General features: G+C 32.0%; 2 protein-coding genes across 3 annotated transcripts; one reads left to right on the plus strand and one right to left on the minus strand.

The window, feature by feature from the left end:
- Positions 1-3951: 3951 nt before the first annotated feature.
- Positions 3952-10808, minus strand: LOC110609274 (UTP--glucose-1-phosphate uridylyltransferase). 2 transcript variants are annotated; one of them, XM_021748737.2, is made up of 22 exons: positions 10540-10808; positions 10348-10437; positions 10148-10195; positions 9889-9980; positions 9671-9761; positions 9521-9581; positions 9337-9414; positions 9200-9250; positions 9051-9124; positions 8144-8216; positions 7984-8041; positions 7810-7856; positions 7666-7731; positions 7326-7358; positions 7023-7075; positions 6871-6946; positions 6690-6746; positions 6507-6590; positions 6326-6424; positions 6136-6240; positions 4404-4475; positions 3952-4268 (listed from the first exon to the last, which is right to left on the minus strand). In XM_021748737.2, the coding sequence occupies exons 2-22, from the start codon at positions 10410-10412 to the stop codon at positions 4242-4244; spliced, it is 1410 nt and encodes a 469-aa protein (XP_021604429.1). In that variant the 5' UTR covers positions 10413-10437; positions 10540-10808; the 3' UTR covers positions 3952-4241. The 2 variants fall into 2 exon arrangements, with proteins under 2 accessions (XP_021604429.1, XP_021604430.1); XM_021748738.2 differs by lacking the exon at positions 10540-10808 and having other exon boundaries at positions 10348-10526.
- A 6340-nt stretch (positions 10809-17148) lies between these two features.
- Positions 17149-20717, plus strand: LOC110602723 (protein REVEILLE 1). The gene is made up of 7 exons (XM_021740322.2): positions 17149-17410; positions 17650-17793; positions 18375-18509; positions 18604-18715; positions 18799-18860; positions 19005-19412; positions 19514-20717. The coding sequence occupies exons 2-7, from the start codon at positions 17752-17754 to the stop codon at positions 20243-20245; spliced, it is 1491 nt and encodes a 496-aa protein (XP_021596014.1). The 5' UTR covers positions 17149-17410; positions 17650-17751; the 3' UTR covers positions 20246-20717.
- Positions 20718-21442: the final 725 nt, after the last annotated feature.

Raw genomic sequence — 21442 nt, forward strand, 5'->3', positions numbered from 1 at the left:
TGAGGTGAGATCCTGTCATTCTGAAACTTTTCTTCATGTTTTCATTAACAGTGTACAGTGTACATGGGAGATCAGCAGAGTACAGAAAGAGTAAAGAGAGTTGTAATAGCTTAGAGTGGACATGTAATATTAAAGAGATGTACTAGTTGTGTATACAGTTAAAGTTGTGCTTGACTTAGTTATTTTGTGTTGTAAATCTTTTGTTATGTACACGATCTGTATATATGTATATGTTTTACAGAGTATGTGAAAAACCAGGCTTAACAGATATGAGTTAACCCATCTAGAGTAAGCTCTAGTCAGGGGTACAGAGTACAGAGTACAGAGATAGTGCATGTACAGGTTAAGCTTTGATTTAGAAAAGAGTTTTTATTTTCACAGAAAATGTATGATTATGTATGAGATTTACAGGTACACAGAGAGCATAGCAGGCTTGCTACGGGTTCTGGCGGCCTTAAGCCGACCTGAATCCTAGCGCCGGTGACGGTCCATTTGGGGTCGTTACACATAAATACTCACTTTTATTTTAAAATAGCAATATAAGTTTTTAAACAAAAGTATCTTAGTTTTCTTTATAAATGCTAATATGTTTTTAAATTTATTATCCATAATAATATACATTATCAATATAAAATAAATAATTACTTTTCTAAATTATGATAAATTTAAAAATATTAAATAAAATACTTAAATAAAATGTTTGTGTGTGCGTGTGATTTAAAAAAAAATCATTGCATATATATATATATATAATATTCAATTATTCTTAATAAATTCATAAAAATTAAATTTAAAGAAGTTATTATATAAATTTTGGTTAATTATTATCGTGATTCTAAGCATACATGTACAAAATTTAATAAAATTTTTGGATGCAAATAATATTTTAATTATTAAATATTATTATTTCTGTAAGTATGAGTACAATGATTTATTATAAAAAATTAAAATTTAATTTAATTTTATAAATTTTAAGCCTTAAAAAATACAAAAAACATATTATATATGAAGGTAGTATAAAATTAATTTGAAAAATATATAAAATATTATTATTATTATATATATATATAATTATAGATAAAATATAAACTTGAAAATTTGTAATCCCTTTTAGGTAGTTTTCACCCCTCCTCTTTTATATACATTATCAATCATAAAGAATTAATGAAAAAAATCATTAAAAAAATTGAGCTCCTTGTATTTTGTTTTTTTAAAAAAAAATTATAAAATTTCACAAAAAAAAACATAAATTTATAATGTTCATATATTTTTTTCAAATAAGTTAATTATTTTTTAGGGAAGCCACTATAAATCTATTATATATCAAAGGTAATACAAAAATAATTTAAAAAAAATTATAAATCAATTATCATATTCTTCATTTAAAATAAAAAATTATTTAAAAAATTAATTTTTTTAAATATTTTTCTTACAAATAAATTATACAAACGGATATATATATATATATAAACAATAAAATAGAAATATTTTTCTTTTATTTAGAGAAAAAATAAATGAGAAAAAGAAATTAAACATTGGTTTCTTTTATTTTTTCTTTAATTAAAGAGAAAATAAAATATATTTGTTTTTCAAATATTAGTTTTTAATGTGTGTTGCGCATTTATTTTATTATTTTCCATAATATTATTTTCATGATTTTTAATCAAATTTTTAAATTTATAATTTTAATTTAAAAAATATATATTTTTGTTTAGATTTTTTTATGTACACTGCAGGTAATTTTATATAATTTATAAATACATAAATGTAATTATCATGTTAATTTTAACATGAAGTTTTGATTTTTATTTACTCATTCTGACTAATTATAGAAGTATAAAAATATTACTATCATTAGCTAAATACTCATTTTTATTAGAAAATAATAAATATAATTTTTTTTAAAAAATATTTTATTTTTCTTTATAAATTTAGTATGTTTTTAAATCTATCATCTATAATCATATATATTATCAATATTAAAGAAAGAATTCGTTTTTTAAATTATGATATTAAATAAAATTTTAACTCAATATATATATGTGTGAGATTTTAAAAAATAAATTGAAATGTATATATTCAAATTTTAATAAGAGTATTCACAAGAGTATATATAATTAACATGTAAATATTAAAAATAAATAAATTTGTAAAAAATAAATTTAAAATAAGTTATAAGTTTCAGTTAATTATTTATCATGATTCTAAGCATATATATAAAAATTTAATAAATTCTAATAAAAAATTTTATGTGCAAATAATATTAATTATTAAATAGTGGGTATATAAATGTTTCAATCAGAATGTAAAAGTTTATCTACACATATTAAATTTGCTCCCTTACTGAATTTTTAAATTTGTCCTCAAAATAATTTTACTCAATTCATATACTATATATTCATTTCATTTTAATAATATTTTATCCTATTAAAATTTTTTAATGTACTTCAATAAATTTTTAAATTTTCCTTCAAACTAATTTTATTCACTGGACAACTCACATATAAATATATTGCATACGTATAAATATTTATGAATCCAATGCTAATTTTATTATTATTTCAGAAACTGTTAAAAAAATTAACTATTTGAAATTTGGTTCAGACTAATATTTTCGTAAAGCTTATATTCTAAATTTAGTAATGCACTATAATATAATCAGATTTTATATTAAAATGCAATAAAAAAAATTTTAATTTCATTATCCACTTTATTTTTTACAAATATTAAAAAAATATTTTTTATTAATTTATATTAAATTTTATTAAATATTCATTTAAAAACATAATAACTAATGAGAAACTTTAAAAATAAAATTAAATTAAATAAGACTATAAAAATTAATTTATATATTATTATAATATAAAAAGAAATGTAGATAATAATTTTAAAATAATTAAAAAAATAATGAGATAAAAAGAGTACATAATAGAATAGTAAAACATAAAAGTAGTAATTTACAAATAATATATATCCAAATGGAAACTAAATTTGTCAACGTAATAATATATAGTCAAAATTGATGGGGAATTTTGTTTGGTTTTGTCAAACAATGATCATATCTTCCTCCAAGTTTCAACTAACACATCCTAATTTTCCTAATCAAACACTTAAAAAGAGATATAGGCCAAGAAATACAAATATCTTATTTTGTCGTTTTCTTATTTCCTTCACTATTTCTTCCTTCCAGTCAAAATTTTATTTAATAGATTTTTATATCCGTCTAAAAGTCATTTCTATTAAATAAAATAAATATATTATTAATTAATAAATGTTTTAGATCTCACTTTAGAGTGATATGAAAATCCTATTAAATAATCTCGTTGTGATGGAGAGTGTCGCCAATCCATAACTATATTTATTTTAATGACACCACAAATCGTCACTAATGTGCCGTCATGTCCGAATCTTATCATTACAGCAATAGTTGATGAGTCTAGGATATATCAATCTTAGGAAATATATTAAAAAAAATAAAGATGCGCCTAATATATATTGTTCATAGCGTGTTTCTATCCTTTGAAAACAAAAAATATATATTCTTTGACAAAAAAAAAAACTCAATATATTCAAAAAAAACAAAAATCATCGAATTAAACACTGAAATAACGATATATTGACCTAAAATCGAACTGAAGATGTCCTGTGAACATGATTACTTATCTAGTTTAAATGGGTCCAAATGTTAAAAGTTGCATCAAATTGGTAAATCGCGCATCATAAGAGTAACATCTTAGTTAACTCCCTTTATATTATAGGGTTGTAGAAGGTTTATAAGAGTTGGAATCAACGCCATCCTTGGCTGGAACACAATGAAGAGGCATAATCTACGGTGCGTTTTGGTTTTACACACTTCTTGCGAAGCCAGAAGTGTTTGGCCCTTAAAAACACGGACAACAGACGCAAAATAATTTTTGCAATAAGATTACCATTCTCGCCAATCATGGCACATTTTGAGAAAACTAGATGATAGTATTGCCAGAGATTGGGGCTCAAGTTTCCAAATTTATAAGTCTGTAGGAGCTATCACACTCCAACCTAGTTTTACACCCTATATTATAAAGTTTGTATGAACAAAAAAACAGGTTCACCGTATCTAGGCAGACATTCCAAATTCAGACTCAGCAAACAAATGCAACTCTCTTATTCTCCCATAAAAATGTAAGGGCATTCCGAGATGCAGAAAGGACTCCTCAAAGAGCCACCACGTCTCCCCCACACTTTTAGCAACCGCTACTTTCTTAGAGGTCTTCAGGACCATTAATATCCTGGGGACATAAATGGGGGTAGAAGAAGGATGAACCCAATTAGAACAAATTAACCTCTCTTTTCTTTTACATCAGAAATTTTTAAGAGGGAGAAAGGAGTCATAGCGAAATAGACATTATTTTATGCTTTATTACCTTGTTCACAATTATGGCTCCATCAGGTATTTCCAATTTTACACCAGGTTTTGCAGCAATGTTGACTTTCCCCTGCGAAGGTTGAAAAGAATCAGATACAAACTTTGGTACAAAAAGTAACAATGCAATAGCAGACCAAGCCAGCTGCCAGCCCGGGTTAACAGTTCAAGGGCGAACCTAAACTGGACTGGCATAGGGAGGGGGGCAGTTGCGGTTCCCCCCTCCCAGGGCCCTGAACCAGAACCGGATTTAAAAAAGAAAAAAAAGAAAGAAAAAATACAATGGCAGCTTTAGAGGCACCATGTGAACCAAACCACCTCTGTACTGGCATTGAACTAGACAGGAAACCAGTCCAGTTATGGTTTATCCCCTGGCCGGGCCCTGACCCACCAGTTAAGGGCACTTACCAGACCAGTGGCCAGGCCTGCACAATTGTATAGATTGGTAACTGAATAAGAAGTGTGGAAAACCTACGTGAGACTAGGCCCAGCTCGTGCAATTGCTAGGACACCCATATATGGTACTCGTTGTACCCACAATTCTTTGGAAAGTTTACATCTAACAAGATGTGGTTCAGAATCTATGTGAGAAAGGCTTAACAGATCCAGATATAGTACATAACATCTGCACATGGACACAGACCTAGCCATGGGTAGGAACCGCCGATTCATCAAGCTTCATTGGTTTGAACTGGTTCCCATTCAAAAAGGGCTAAGGTTCTAAGCGATTTTCATTCTGTCCAATTCAAAATTTTTTAAAACTACAACAATATTAATATTTTATGCCTTATAATACATAAATTTATAAGATTTATATTTATAATACATCATTTACTTAGTTCCTATTGTAACATAATAATGGGAACCAAATAAACCAATATAAATTTATTTATATAGAAAAGCGGATAGGCCCAGTTCTAGTCTTGATTAGGAGGGAGGCCCTTATCTGGCTCTAATAAATGATCGGTCCAGTTTATGAACCAGAACCATTTGATAGCTACCAGTCCCGGGTTTGACCAGTCTGATTCATGGGTTGAAACAGAGCATGGCCAGGTCTGTATGCACATATTAAATCATGCATACATTTAATTATTTAAAGAAATGAACAGATGAAAAGCAATAGTAGTAGGACCAGGAATGCAGGTTTCCTAGTTTCTAATACCAGGCCTCATCTGGAAATGAAAATTTTAGGGCCTGTTTCATTGTGGAAACCAACACCTGCTTTCCAGAAAATGTTTCCAAGGAAATTGAAAACTGGAATTTCATTTTTAGTTGCAACAATTTTTTAAACAGAAAATTGGAAATGAATTTTCCATATTCTCCAATTTATAACTCAATTTTGGGGAACTAGTAATTTCCTATCATTGTGCTTAGCTTGAGAAACCCTGCGTCATCCCTTGTTTTGGCTTTCAAAAGTTGGCCATAAACCAACTTTATACACTGCAAATGTGGGATTACTCAACTGACACTTTTTTATTTTGTTTTTCTTAAATAATTATATATATAATGAAAATTTTGAAATCTTAGGTGAAATGGTTTTATGATATTTGTATTATTTTTAAATAATAATAATAGGATAGACTTATCATTCTTTTTTTTTTATAGATACATTAAAATTTATTATTTTTATGTTCATTCAAATAAATGACTAACCTATGTGAATATCTTTAGAGGTCAGGTGCTAAAGACATGAAAAATTACAAGCAATAGAGATGTAACTATGCAAGTTATACCTTGAGAGTAATACCAGCACCAAACCACACATCACCAGTCACCTTAAGGCTATCAAGCTCAATGATACTAGGGATCGACTTAAATCGACTCAAGAAGTTTGAAACCTGTCAAGAACCAAGCAAAACCATTCAGTATATTATATTTTTATATACTTGAGAGAACACCCTATCTCAAAAACAAAGCCATCACCTTCTTAAATTCTGGGCCCAATTCAATAGAAGGATTTGCAGGATTTTGCCTGGCTTTATTTCGGATAACATAGCCATCCTCCAAGATGTAAAGATCAGACTGCGAAAATCGGCAACAAGATGAGTCTGACATGTCACAATCCTGGCTAAGGCTTCAATATAAACACAGAAAATAAGACAACCTGGACAAGAAGCAAATCTGAAGTTGCCTTCACTGGAAGGAATCGGGATCGAGGAACATTTATGCCAATTGCATGGTCAAAGAACTGTTCAACGGGAGATAGAAACAAACAAATAAAAAAAAGAAAAGGGGGGAAAAACCCAGCATCAAAGCATTTTAACAAAAATGTGTGTAACATGAATACCCTAATAGCGGCACCAGCTGCAGTTTCTAGTTGAAGAACTTTGACTCCATCTACTTCCTGAAATAATATCTATTTGAATCAACAATTTGGCCATCTAACAATATGAACAAGAGCATGACATCATACAGTGGAGGGGGGGGGGGGGAGGGGAAGATGGGTGTGGAAGAAGAGATAAAGATACCTTTGGGTTAGGAATTATCTCCATCTTTAGAGCATCAGCTTCCACCAGCCTTTTAATTGCTGACAAGCTCACCCACCTGTTATAACACATACTTTTAGTACCCAATCAACCATCACAATTTCATTACAATATCGATGGCAGAGTTGGCTTACAAGTTGTTTGTATTGAAAATTTTGAACTTCTCTATTGATTTGAATTCACTGACCTGTTTCAAACAAAAAATCAATCCATAAACTTGGAAAGCATACTCTCAAGAACACTAATGAAGGTAATGATAAGCCCAAGTGAGGTCAAGGCACTCCCTCTTCTAAATTAGTGCCATTTGCTTTTATCCAAAGGCTAAGTGCATAATCTAACTTAAAGGAACTGCCAGGTCTCCCTTATAAAGATAGAGAACACAACTTGAAAAGGAAAAGAGCATCTACAGAAGGTCTAAGGACAGTATCATGGCTTACATGCTCATCAGGGACTTGCGCAATCTCCAACAGCTGCATCACATGATCAAGGAACAAAATCAGTCAATGGGAAGGTTAATTTGTTATTCAGAGGGGGGGTGCAGGAAGAGGAAAAGGAAGACGCAGGGGGGGGGGGGGAGAGCTTCCATTAAAGTGAGAAGGAGAAGTAAAAAGAATTTCCAGGACACATCAAATCAAGTTGAAACATCAAGAACTTTGCAAAGTGAAGCAGTATTTATGAGACCAGTTTTTGATTAACGCTTAGTGTATCAGTGTCTGGCATTTGGAGAACCTATGCTCATTGCAGTTAAAAGAAAAGTATGAAGCAATATGTATATACCTGAACCTTCCCTTCATAGGAGATGAGAGTACCGCCCTTTACATCAGCCAGGGTTTTGGGTGTCACCTGCAAAAGAGTGAAAATATGAGGGAACAGATTTGAAGCCATAAATGGAATCAATTGGCAAAATTGAAATTTCTGTACCTCCATGCAGTATTCATTCTTGTTTCTGATTAGATGACTTAAGATTTCTGTAGAACTGAGTCAAGGGCAATTTCCTAAAGTACTTCAATCCAAACATTTTCATCATTAAGACCAGTAGCCAGAAAACTAAAACGCCAAAAATTGGAGGTAAATTGAGAACTAAAATCAGGATACTCAAATCAACTATAGCACCAAGGTTATCTGAGTTGGCAATAAATACGTACTCCTTGCCCTGCAAAGGGAAGTAAGCAAATAGATAAAAGGAATAAGTATGCTCAAGGGAAAAAATTACTTCATAACAAAGAGTGAATAAGAACTGCATCAAAGCACCAACCTGTAATAACAAAGAATCAAGCTTGCCACTGTTCTTCAAGGATGGGAACACATCACCATGTCCAGGAGGATACCTTCACATGCATGCAATGATATTGAGCACAAAAAGAATTCCTCTAAAAAATATCTTCTCAAAACAATAATCTATAACATGAGAATATCAGATGCCATCTACTGCAAAAACCTTCATGCAGAAAAGCTAAAAACTAAAATCACAGATGTCTTGGAAGTAAAATTCTACACAACATTCACAAGGTGCAGTAAATTTCTCAGTTGGTAGTGCTCCACTAAGCTCCACAAATTAAGCTATGCTACAATGAACAGAAGCTGTGTGTAACACAGCTTAATTTTTGAATTAGCATCCAATTGAAATTTCATTCATCCACAAAAGGTGAATTTAAGGAATACATATTAGTCAAAAAGTGAAAAGAGGAATGTTTATAAAAACTAAGTTCATAATAGTAAAAAAAATTAACTTGTTCAAAGCTTTAATGGCCCCATGAATGAAACTTTAGGAGTGAGAGTGAGATAGATTATGGAGATCAGTGGACTCTTAACCACAAGTTAATATGAGAGCTTTTCATTAGATTTTGTAGATCCAAATCAAAGGAGCATGAGAAAGCCTCTCATCTTTGTTAGAGATAGATCAAGTCGGATGCTTTTGTGTTCTATAGGAAATGGACTTTAAAATTTTTTAGCTAGTTTATGTTGTACAAAAAGATAATACACAGAACCACACAGAAAGATCCCTTCATTCATCAAACAGGTGTTTCAAAAAATTTGTCTCCTAAAGGATCTGATTGGTATATAGAATAAATAACTATAGCATGTGAGCAAAATGCAAAATCAAATACGTGAAGTCATTGATAATAAGTTTTAGTCTAAACAGCAAAACATATAGACTATACCATCCATCCTTGCCAGTCTGCCCTTTGCTTGGCAATGGGGTAAAATCCTCAACAACCAGACGAGGATACTGGCTCTGCATAAGGAAAGTGATAAATTTATGCTTTTCTATTTTTTCAGTAACATGATCAAGTGGTAGAGTGTTACATACCTGATTAAAAGTATGAATCTCAACATTTGATTTTGAGTACTTCTCTATAATCTAAGTACAATAAGATTTAGTTAGTTTCAACATCTACTAAGAAAAAAATGCCGACAAGAACTGAAGTATAGATGACAATCTGACACCTTTTGTGTATCATCATGAGTGTTGAAGGAGTTCATTAGAAGCAAGGGAACGTTGCACCCATATTTAGAATTTAGATTCTACAGTAACCCCAAAGTCAGTACAGTAAAGGATGATACAAAAACTTCTTTAGAAAAATGTAAAAAAGAAAATGAAAACTGAAGAGAGAGAAAGAATAACAAAAACCTCAATCTGGATGACAATAAGGTCAAGGAATGTCAATCCATTACGAACTTCAATGACAGACCTGCATAATCCAAAAGAAAATCACATAAATTAACCATGATTGCAAATGAGAAACAAAATAAATCAAACATTTCGACAAGGATGCAATACTTGGGTCCAGTGCAGCCCATTGTCGTTCCCAATCCTCCATTAAGCTTTAGAACAACGAGTTTGTCCAAAAGCTTCTTTGTTTCAGCAGGATCTGCAACAGCGCAGATGACTCTTCATCATCCTCTAAAAAAACTTAATAGAAAATAATAATAATAATAATACAACACCTCATAATTGAAAGATACTGCAAGCAAACTGGTTTTAATATAGATAATTACCATCAGGAATAGGCGCCAAGCTGTCATAAGGAACCACTACTTCATCGGTCGGTGTTTGAATCTTGCTCCATTCCACCTGTTGCGCTTCCCCACTTTTTAGTCAACAACATCACAACAAAACAAAAGCAATCAGCAACGTTACACATCTTAAAGCGTTAAATCTGAGATCTCATAACATCATTTATACATTCACCGAAATTATTGATCAACAGAAAGCAAGAGGCTAAAAATCATTAAACCAGAATTTTAATAAAATCACCTGAGGTATCGAGCGACGAGGCTAATAAATCCATTTTTCTCATTCTCACTACCAAAACAAAAATAAAAATTAGATCTTAAAACCACAAGCTTCATCATATAAAAACGAACAAAATCTAAATTCACACGAATCAATCGAGCAGAACCAGAAATCTAACAGTAATAAAACAAAAACCAAAGCAAAGATAAAGAAATAGAAACCTGATTTGATTGAGTCCAGCAACAGCAGATTTGAGGGGAGTGAGCTTATCGGTGGCGACGGCCATTGATGAGTTGAATTAGAGCACGGATCTAGAAGAAAAGAAATCAAGAGGAAGAGAGAATGTTACAGAGAGGAAATAAAAGAAGAATATGATATATGATACATATATAGGTGATACAGCATATGTGCACCTGGAAAAAAAGCAGAGATTAGGCGTGAATGATAGAAGAAATGGACAAAATGAAATGGGAAATGGAATCTAAAGCGTGGCGAGAGGTGAAGGGTGTGGTCAGGGATTGGATTGGATTGCCTAACAGGATTTTATAAAGAAACTGTGGATGTGTGAGGGAGGGAGGAAAGAGAATATGCAAGATGAATATGAGGGTAACGCTTGGCCTATCGAAAGCTAAGAGAAGAGGAGTGGCGCGCTTTTTACGCAATAGGCGACACGTCCCAGGTTTTTTCTCAGGCTGAGCTTAGTGAGTGTGTCTTAAAGAGTTATAGTTCCGTTTGCTTTGTAATGCGAATATCCTTGGTATGTCCTATTTTTTTGTTTTTTTGAAGGAAAGAAATGGGAATATTTTCAGGTTTCCATCCTTTTTCGATATCATTTTTTACATTTCCTTTTGTATTTTGTTTTAGGAAACATTATTAGATAGTGCCTATGCTACCAAAAAACTCAAATAATTTTTATTTATAACCATTAAATTTTAGTTATATTTTATTAGATCACTAAATTTTCATTTATTTTTAAAAAAATTGAAATAGCCACTCAAATAAATTTTTTATAAATTTTCTTATGAAATCACATGTAGCGGTCTTATGTGGCTTAATTTTTTTTTTAAAAAAAATCTTTGTCATATCAAAAAGTAAAAGTAATTAAAATTCAGTGACCGAGTAAAAAATTATCCAATCACATCTCTTCTATACTCTACCGCTCCGCTGATTATAAAGTATCTTCATTCAAATCTGATCGTCCAAATCCCTCAATGATGAGTTGACGTCATTTTTACCCTCCTTATTCTATAACTACAAAAATGACAATTTTTATTTTTTTTAACTCCTTAACAGTGCTCTACCATTACCTTCCATTAAATAAGTCGAACTTATTAAGCAATATCCTGAATTTACCTAAAGATGCCTTTTTCTGTGATTATTTTCACATATATGAGTTCAAGGTGAGAGATTGCGTATGAGAGGTCACATGGCTAGACGGAATGTCCATGCGCTCATCTTGGAGAGAAGGCTCGCCGTCGTGATCCTTGCAAGTATCATTATTTCAGTATGGCTTGCCCGAACTTTCACAAGGGTAGATGCAAAAAAGAGCAGCTGCAACTGCAACTACAACTACAATGATGGCGAATAGGCAAAGGAAGAAGCCAATGTTTTAATAGGAGAGAAGTTGTGGATCCTCCATCGACATACGAGAGAGTACTCTCCTCATGGAACCTACAACCAGGTCCTCCATTGGGATTGAAGACGATGATGATGACGATTAAGTGGCAGGCGGCAACCGGTCAGTAAGAGCAAATGCAATAGTGGCGGAGGAGGAAGCCGAAGACAGTGAGAATGAAACTGTTTCAAATAAAGTGCACTTCATTTCTTCACTTATAGTTCATTTTCTTCTTAAAATTTCCTCTCAAAACTCAAATAAAATAAAAAAAAGAGACGAATTTTTATCAATAATAATAACTAAAATTTCCTCCTTAAAATTCTTCGAACGCTTTCGAGTTCATTTTTTCTATATTTTATATCTTTGATTTGTCAAATTTATTCGAGTGCAATTATGAATAATATTGAAGGAATTGCAAAAAGTTAAAAGATTTAAATTTTACCGAATTTAACAATATCTGACGTGATATTTTTTTATTATTTTTAATAATATAATAAATTTTATAAATCGAGTCAATTTATTGATTGAGTAAATTTTGGAGTTTACTTTTCAATTTATATTCACCGAATAAAGCTTTTATGTATCATATGAATTTTATATATATTTGTATGCCTCGGCACCTAATGCAATCTATAGAATAATTATAGAAACCAAATCAATCATATGAAATAGTTATCAAGTTTCATATTATAATCAATTTTCTTTTTTTTTATTAGGAAAAAAAAAGAAAAGAAAAATAAATTTATCTTGTAAATGACACAGTTGACACTCTTGCAATTATCAGATAAATTAAAAACTACCAAATTTTTTAATTAAAAAAAAGCATATTATGGTTAATTATATTGTAAAACCTGCATCTGGTTTGGAAACTACTAGCAGTTCCTATGAAGAGGTGAGAAATCCATTTCCGGCCAGCAAGTAAAGGCCCCATCGTTGTCCCTGAAACAGACTTCGCGAGCTTCCTTTGCGGTTGTCCGATTCTCCAGCCATCTTTCGATTCGCATTTCGAACAAAGAGCTGGTTATTTGGAATGCGATCCAGGTGATAGATTATAACGTTTGAATATAGCAAATTTAGCACTTATTTTCTCAGTAGTTTTTTTTTAACATGCATAAATATAATATTAAAATGTATATTTAAATAAATTTGATAGATTTTAGATTCTATTCTCTAATTTTTAATTTTTATTTTAAAAAAAATATTAACATGATTCAAGAGGGCAAAATACATAATTTGACCCAAATAGTCATTACATTTGGCAAATTGGCACACACCCTCTCTGATTTACTGAGCCAATGATAGGGCCACATCTTAATTTTGTTAATTCAAACAAAAAGTAAAATAAATAAACGGGGCCTGAAGTTTTGAGATACAGAATTCAAAGAGGCCCATCTTAGCTGTGATCCAATTCCATTGAACTGGGCTACAAATTTACAATACCATTTCTTAATGAATAGATCACAACCAATTCGATCCATTTGCGCCTAAATAACACCCAATATTATAGCATTTCCAACTTATTATAAACGGAATTTGGGAGTTTTTTTTATTTTTTTTATTCATGCAATAACTGCATTACAAGGCCAAAAAGGGGGAAAGATTATAAAAGTTAGACAAATCTAAAAAATTAAAAGAAATTAATCATAAGACAATAAATAATATTGATAAAATTTTACGATTAAATCAGCAAAATGATTAATCATACGAGAAATATAAAAAAATAAAAGAATATAAAATAAGATTGAAGTTAAAAAAAAACATAGTCAAAACAGATCAACTAATTGTATAAAATTGAGATGGAGGATTACCATAAACAATAGTATGCAGCTATTATTTATTATTGAAAATAATGAGTTGAACCTACTGTTTAACTTTATATTTGTGATGTATTATCTTTATTATGTTGTTTTTTCAAGATTTTATTGCTTAATCTTTTGAACTCTAAATTGGATATATTAAATAATTTGCTAATCAATTTAATTTAATTTAATAAGTTTTTTTTTATAAATATTAATAAAATTAATTGTTGAAAAAACATGGTGAGAATTGTTTTGTGCGGCATATAACGGTAATGTAATATTTATATTATACTATAAACAATTACAAATTTTACTTATTGAAAAAATAATTTAATAAATTAATTTTTTATTAAAAAAATTGACGTGCAATATCAGCACACTATTTTTTTTTTATATAGAAAAACCTCAATATATAATATAGCTCAATTGTTACATAGATTAATATATTTTCCTACAAACACTTCAATCCGACATAAATGATCAGCATTTTTTTTGGAATACTATTTTCCTTTAATTTAATACAAAGGTTGGAAAATATTGTCCATATCTAATTATGAACCGAAGAAACCTAATAAAAAGCCAGAAACGGAAGTGGCCACTACTGTAATATGAATATCCAACGAGTATCTGGAAAAAATATTTTTTTTTTTTACAAAAAAAAAGAAGAAAAGTCAGAATTCTAAATAGGAATAATGACAATCACAACAAAGGATAAAGAACGAGAACCACAAATTTAAGAGGATTGACCTTACGAAAATCACGATCAAAACACAGAGAATAAGGGACCCACCTCCACGCCACCCACCCAATACCCAATTGCCAGACTTACACATCCACAAACTTGCATACATCTATCTAGCTTGCTTTTTCTCTTTTTTTTTTTTTTTTTTTTCAACATAGATCTATCTAGCTCTAAATGAGCAATGACCAATTAGATACTTAGCTAAGTTGGCAACAACCATGACTTCATGGTTATTGAACTTTTAGGCTTCACTTGTTTTTTTATTATTATTTTTAACTCTAATTTTTGAACGGTGAAATGGAATATATAAATTTATTATATTTGATTTTAAATAGTAGTTTTGAATTCACATATTTAATATGAAATATATTTTAAATTAAAAAATATTATACTCTTAATGAATTTACCGATACAAATTTAAATTAATTTTAAATACTCAATAGTTTAAACTAAATAATAATATAAATTCTAAATTTCAATTTATAAGAAAATAATTTATTGATTTTAATTTAAGAATTTTTCATTACTTAAAAAACAACTAAATAAAATAATTTGAACATCCACATCAACTCATGTTTTTTTTTTACTAGTGTCCATCCAATATTTATATCCGCTCTTTATTTCCTGTTATTTCTTTTTTTTTTTAATCTTTTTGCTCACTTAATCTTTACTCATCTTTCAAGGAAAAAAAATCTCAATTGTAAATATTGAATTGCAAAAAGAAAAATTCATTTAATCACTCATCAATATTGAAAAAATATAAATAAATGAATAAACTGTTGAAGAAAAAGAAAAGCCAGGAGTACCCATAACACAGTCAATCGCAAAAGTAAACAAAATCTCCCAGAAGTAAAAGCACCAATTGTTGCTCTATCATTCAGACCAGAAACACAAAATAATTTAAAAATTTATTATGCGAGCTATTTTGTTAAAGGCAAACTACATTTATATTTATAAAAAAGTAAAAATAATTTTCAATTAACATCATGAAATTATAGAATTTGGTGAAGGTGGTTAGGCGTTCGAAATGATAATGCGCAAGAGGGGTACTGAGAAGGAAAGACAATATCAAGAGAAAGATCTTGGGCCTCTCGTTTCAACTTTTTAATGTTGACAAGAACATTCCATGTTATTTGCCACCTGGCTCTGCCTAATTTCGCTTTACACTACCCTCTTTCTCTCTCTTCTTTACCACAGCTTTGAATGTTTTCTTCTCCCCTACACTACACTACAGTACAGTACTTCCCATAATAATAATAATAAAATTATAGTCTATTGTTAATTCAGCCCTACCTGCGATCTTGAAGTTTAAGAAGCCGAATTAATTCAATCTTAATTTTTAAGATTACACTATAATTTTATGTACAACAGGGCCAGGTGATGCAACATTATTTAATTGCAATTTTTTTAAAAAAATCTCCAAAAAATTCCACCATTTATTAATAGACTAGTGGAAACAAGGAGGGTAAGGTCGCACGCACTAAATTATTTGCAGAAGCGGAAACCTAAACATGGAAAAGCATGTGGCTTACAATTTTTCGGAATAAAAAAAGAAAACAGTCCCAGCTGGAAACGAGTGGCCTACAACCATCCATATCCTTTATCTTTACTTCTCCCCTTAATATGAAAATATGTCCATATCCTTTATCTTTCCTTCTCTCCTTAATATGAAAACAACACATGGCTGCTTTCGCGAGTGCGGGTTGCCAGTGCCTCTGACGTGGCAAAAAGTGCATAAAAGTCACCTGATAGACCCTTGTTGTATCCCTTTACTAAATTTTCTTAGAAATAAACTATTCTTTTTAAAATAAAATAAAAACAAATTCCCTTTCGTCGCTGTTTATCTCGTTATTTTAGCGGCTGAAGATATTTTGGATTTTCTCTGTCACATAAATATCGTAATTTCTTTGTGATATTAATAATTATCCATACCATTCAGTTATGGAGGTAGCGTTCACATGGCTACTCGCGTGCTTAGACCAATCACCGCCTTCCTTTGATTTTTGTTTTTTATACATATACACGTATGCAAACACTTAAATAGAAAAATAGAAATCTTATCTTTTCTATCCGTTTTAGCGGACATTCCAATTACTTCTATATACTAATTCAAGAAAATTCAAACACCTACTTTTTTTTTTCTGTATTAATTTAATTCATAAAAATTATTGATTTTTAATCATATAAATATCAAAAAATATAAATATTTAATATATAATTATTATGTAATTTTACATTTTATAATCCCCATTTGTATAAATTATAAATCATATATAGGTCTATATAGGATATTAAAATTTATCATTAAAAATAATTAATTATGAGTACCTCGTTTGCGGACCTATAATAATTTAATTTGTTTTAAAAATACAATTTGTTATTATTTTTTAAAACTAGTGAGTTTCACGTTGTTTAAATTCACCAGATAAAGATGTCGGAGAAAAGGGCGTAAGCTAAGAATTACTGTCTTACTGCGTTATTTTCACTTATTGCTAATAAAAAAAGACCACAAAAAATAAAAAAAGAAAATGAAAAGATTTCAGGCATACAACGTGGCAATAAGATAGTGGCAAGTGGAGCAGAAGAGGAGTGTAGCAGCGAGTATATGAATATAGCGTAGAAAAATATATTTATCCGGTATTCGCTCAATTTCTCCCACCGAATTAAACACGCTGTGTAATAAAAAGCGCAAAGACACAGACAAACCCCGCCACGTGTCTCGCTTTTTCTCTCGACGTTAGGCGTGAGCCACAAGATTCCATTGAATTCTCGAGCTTTCTCCGTATTTTTAATTGAAAAAATAAATATTAGTATCTGACGTGGCTTCCTCTCCTCTCTACCCCTTCTTTTATCCTCAACAGCCAAGTAGACTGATCCTTATTTCCCATTACTCTCTTCCTTCTCTCCTTGTTTTCCTTCCTCTGCTCGCAGTTCCTCTCCTCCTCTCCCTCAGCTTCACTTAAATCACTTCCCTTCTTCTTCTTCTTCTTCTTCTTCTTCTTCTTCTTCTTCTTTTCTTCTTCTACTGCTTTGTCTTATTCTTCTGTATCCTTTTCACTTTAATTCTGGAGCAGAAACGGTTTTCCGGCGATAATTGCACGGAAAGTTTGAGGATTACGAGTTTTCAGGTAATTGGAAGCTATAAACTCTGAATTATATTTTTAATTGGGGGATTAGTTGGCCTGAAGGGAAAAGTTCAAATTCATTTTTTTTAACGACTTTATGGTTTTCTGGAGTGGATCAAAAGGTCTTAGTACTGTAGCGAATTTGATTGATTCGGAGAACAAAGAAATTTATAAAAGCTAAAATTTTCTGCTGGTGATGTTTAGAGAGGAAGGTTGAAAATTTTTGTGACTATTTTGTTTAGTTATGGTCGTGAGGAAGACAGAGAAAAAGTCTTGCTATCATTTGGAGCTCTGAAAGAGATAAGCCAAGGAGAACATTTCTTTGTTGGAGAACGAGATCTTGCATGGTAGGAGGATTGGTGATCTCTACTGCTATGGCTGTTCAGGTATTTATTCACTATTATATTCTTTTTTTTTCTTGGTTCTCTGGGTTCTATGACCTTTTTCAAAGCAATTTAACAACTAATTTGACTGGAAGTAAATATAAATATATCAAATCCTGGTGATACAATAATACTATTGGTAACAACTTCACGAATTGCTAAGAAGAACTCCTTTTTTTAAAAGCAGAACCATTGGTCATGTTTTCTTCTTGAGTTTTAGTTGTTTTCTCTATCTATGTAACTGGCAATAAATTTCCTGTAGCTTTATTTTTGTTGGGATTGTGAAATTCAAATGGTTGGTGGGTTTTCTTTTTGGTGATGACTTGCCTTGCCTGTTACTGAACATCGTGGTTGTATCTGGTTTTGATTTTCGGCAAACTTTAATATGACCTATGATACTTAGAGTCTTGATTTGTTGAGCTTCTTTATTTATGAATTCAGTGGACATGTAATTACCATAATTTTCGTGCATCAATAAATTTATCAAACTGCTAAATGTTTCAGTTCCATTATTAAATTGAAGAATTTTGTGACTGAAGTGGGTGTGCATTTTTCCTAACTTGGTTATCCCTTTGTTATAATAGGATCAGGGTGGAGAGGCTCAATCAAATACAGCTCTCCCAGCAGGCAATGGAATTTCATTGAATGCCGGCCTGCATGCTGTGACTGGTCCCCAGCTTAAAGAGCAGTTTACTTGTGGGAATGACTACTCTCCCAAGGTTTTATTCCAAAAAATGACCTTGGTTCTGCTCCTGTGTAGTGGATGATGATCTGAATATCCAGTTAACATCCTTTCCAATCATCTTTTATTAGGTGAGGAAACCGTACACAATCACAAAACAAAGAGAAAGATGGACAGAAGATGAGCATAAGAAGTTCCTTGAAGCCTTAAAACTTTATGGTCGAGCTTGGAGACGGATTGAAGGTATAAATTGGGCAAGAAAATTTACTTCTTGTGCACATTCTTTCCGAACCCACAAGTCTTGAATTACTCTTACTTTTTGACAGAGCATGTAGGCACCAAGACTGCAGTTCAAATTAGAAGTCATGCTCAGAAATTCTTCTCTAAGGTTTACTGCTCTTATTCCAGTACCCATTCTCTACTCTACCATAATATCTATATGCCCTAAGTGACCCCAAGGCGTGCAACGTTGTTAAAAGGGTTCACTTGTCATGTTCATATAGGTTCTTACTCAGATTTGTGTTGAGTATAGGTTGTGAGAGAGGCAAGTGGCAACACCACAAGTTCAGTAGAACCAATTGAAATTCCCCCTCCACGACCAAAGCGAAAACCTATGCGTCCCTACCCCCGCAAAATGGTGCATCCACTCAATAAAGATACCTCAATATTGGAGCAGCCACTGCAGTCTTCATCTCCACATGTTTCAGTTTCAGAACAAGAAAACCAATCTCCAAAATCAGTATTATCTGCAGTTGGTTCAGATGCTCTTGGTTCAATTGATTCTAATACACCAAACAGTAGCTCATCACCAGTTTCATGTGCTGGTTGTTGCAATTCTGCCAAATTCACATTTTGCGAACCCAACTTGACACCTGAAGATCATGGCTGTGCATCACCAGCCACAGTAACTGCTACAGTTCCTGATGAACAATCTCCCAAGGTAGCAGCTTCATCTTTTAACTGTCATTTTATTTGTCTGCCTCTAATAATCTAAACAAGGGCTCCTCAGCGATTTTAATTATTATTTTCGTTTGCCTGAAGGTCCAGAAACTCGACTTATTTCCCAGAGAAAATGTCTTCTCTGAAGAAGATCTAGTGGGAGAAACATCTAGTTGGAGTTTCAAGCTCTTTGGAAGAACTGTACTGGTCAGTGAGTGCCCTGGACCATCATCTCCAACCATAGAGAATTCCAAATTATCACCATTAGCCACGAATGATGGAAAACATGTGCAACCGTTGCCATTGAACTTTATGGGCACAGAACTGCAACATGAGAATAGGGAATGCACTTGGAATCATTTTTCAACACATGATCTTCCTGGGGCACTTTGTTACCTGCAATTCCAAAAAGAAAAGTCCAATTCAATAGGAGCTGGCTCCTCTGCTCCCGTGCCATTGTATGCTATTTGTGGCGGTGTACCATTTCATTTCCACAAGCGGGAGACTATGAAAATACATTTGGATCCTGAAGAAATTCAAGATAAAGAAATTCATAAGGAGGGATCCTGGACTGGTTCGAACTCTGGATCAGTAAATGGGGGGGAGAATGTAGATAAAAATATAGATGGTGAGACCCAGAGCAGGCAACTTCCTTACGAGGGAAAAGAAAGTTACCCTGTTCTTGAGCTGAAAACAAGTGAGAAAACAGCAACTTCAAGTAAGTGCCTGAAAGGGTTTGTGCCCTATAAAAAACGTAAGGCAGAAAGAGACTGCCAATCCTCCAGCATAACGGGTGAAGAGAGGGAAGAGCGAAGAATCCGCCTTTGCTTATAGCAGCAAGGCGTTGATCTCATGGAAGTTCCCCAAGTTTCCTATATAAGAACAGAAATGTTTTCAAAGTAGTTGAGGAACTGATCTGAGAACGGTTTAGTTGATGAACTCTCGTCTTTTCAACTCGATACGAGGGGAAAGGAGGAATGGAGCTTTAATGTGGCCGTCTTCTGCAAATTGTAGCCATTTAGGATTAAGCATTTTACCTTCAACTGTTTAGATCCTTTAATTACACTCTTTTTTTCCTGTATGTATCATATTTTCCTTGCTTTTTTTTTTTTTTTGCCTTCTCTCAAATTTTCTTTTGGTTCTTGGAGTTAGGCTTTATATTCTTTTCCTTGCTCGAACTGTGAATCTCTCGGTACGTAATTGGCCTTTGTACAATATCCGCAAGTAGTGTTTATTGTATTCTTACGTGGTATTAATAAAGCCTTATGTGGCAATTGGTGAAATTTTCATCGGCCCTTTTTCTTCATACTGTTATGTTATATTCTGCATAAAAATTTATCTAGCCTTGAGTATTTTATGTGATCGCTAAGAAATAAATCGAATTCATAAAGTTATATTGTAGTAAATAGTTTCCATCTTTGTAACGTTGTAATAATAAAACGGCACCATTTGGGGACAAAGCTTTCTTTTCCTCCAAAGATTATGACTCTACTGCGGCAGTTTGAATGGACATGGAAGGACGAAAAACCACCCTTTCTTCCATTAACAATCTTATGCAAATTAGAGCCGGCCGATCAAACACCCGGTATTCAAATCCTTATCGAAATTCAAGATCTGGAACAATTTATCCTAATAAAAATTGAAAAGAAATAGACACAGAAAAGAAATCCATCTCTAGCAGTTCAAAACCGTTGCTTCTTTACAACGGGCCTATATTGGGCTGTCGACCCAAACACCATCCCCGACCGTTCTTCCATTTTCCATATTTGGCCCAAACCCTGCTTTTTTGTTTTCGCGTCGAAACCAAACCAAGCTCTTCGCTACTTAAATGGGAATGGAGTATGGATCTAAGACTGAAGCTATCTCTTTTCAGTCTTTTGTCCTTGCCTTGTTATTTTCTCATGTATGCGTCGCGCTCCACAAACTTGTGCGACTTTTGGAGGCACAATTTCCAATACATTATCTGATATTCAATTCTGAGCAAAGTATCAATCCTAAGTTGTTCAATTGACATCATAGTTTTTGACACGG

Source organism: Manihot esculenta, chromosome 2 (assembly GCF_001659605.2).
Source record: "Manihot esculenta cultivar AM560-2 chromosome 2, M.esculenta_v8, whole genome shotgun sequence".
Taxonomy (NCBI): domain Eukaryota; kingdom Viridiplantae; phylum Streptophyta; class Magnoliopsida; order Malpighiales; family Euphorbiaceae; genus Manihot; species Manihot esculenta.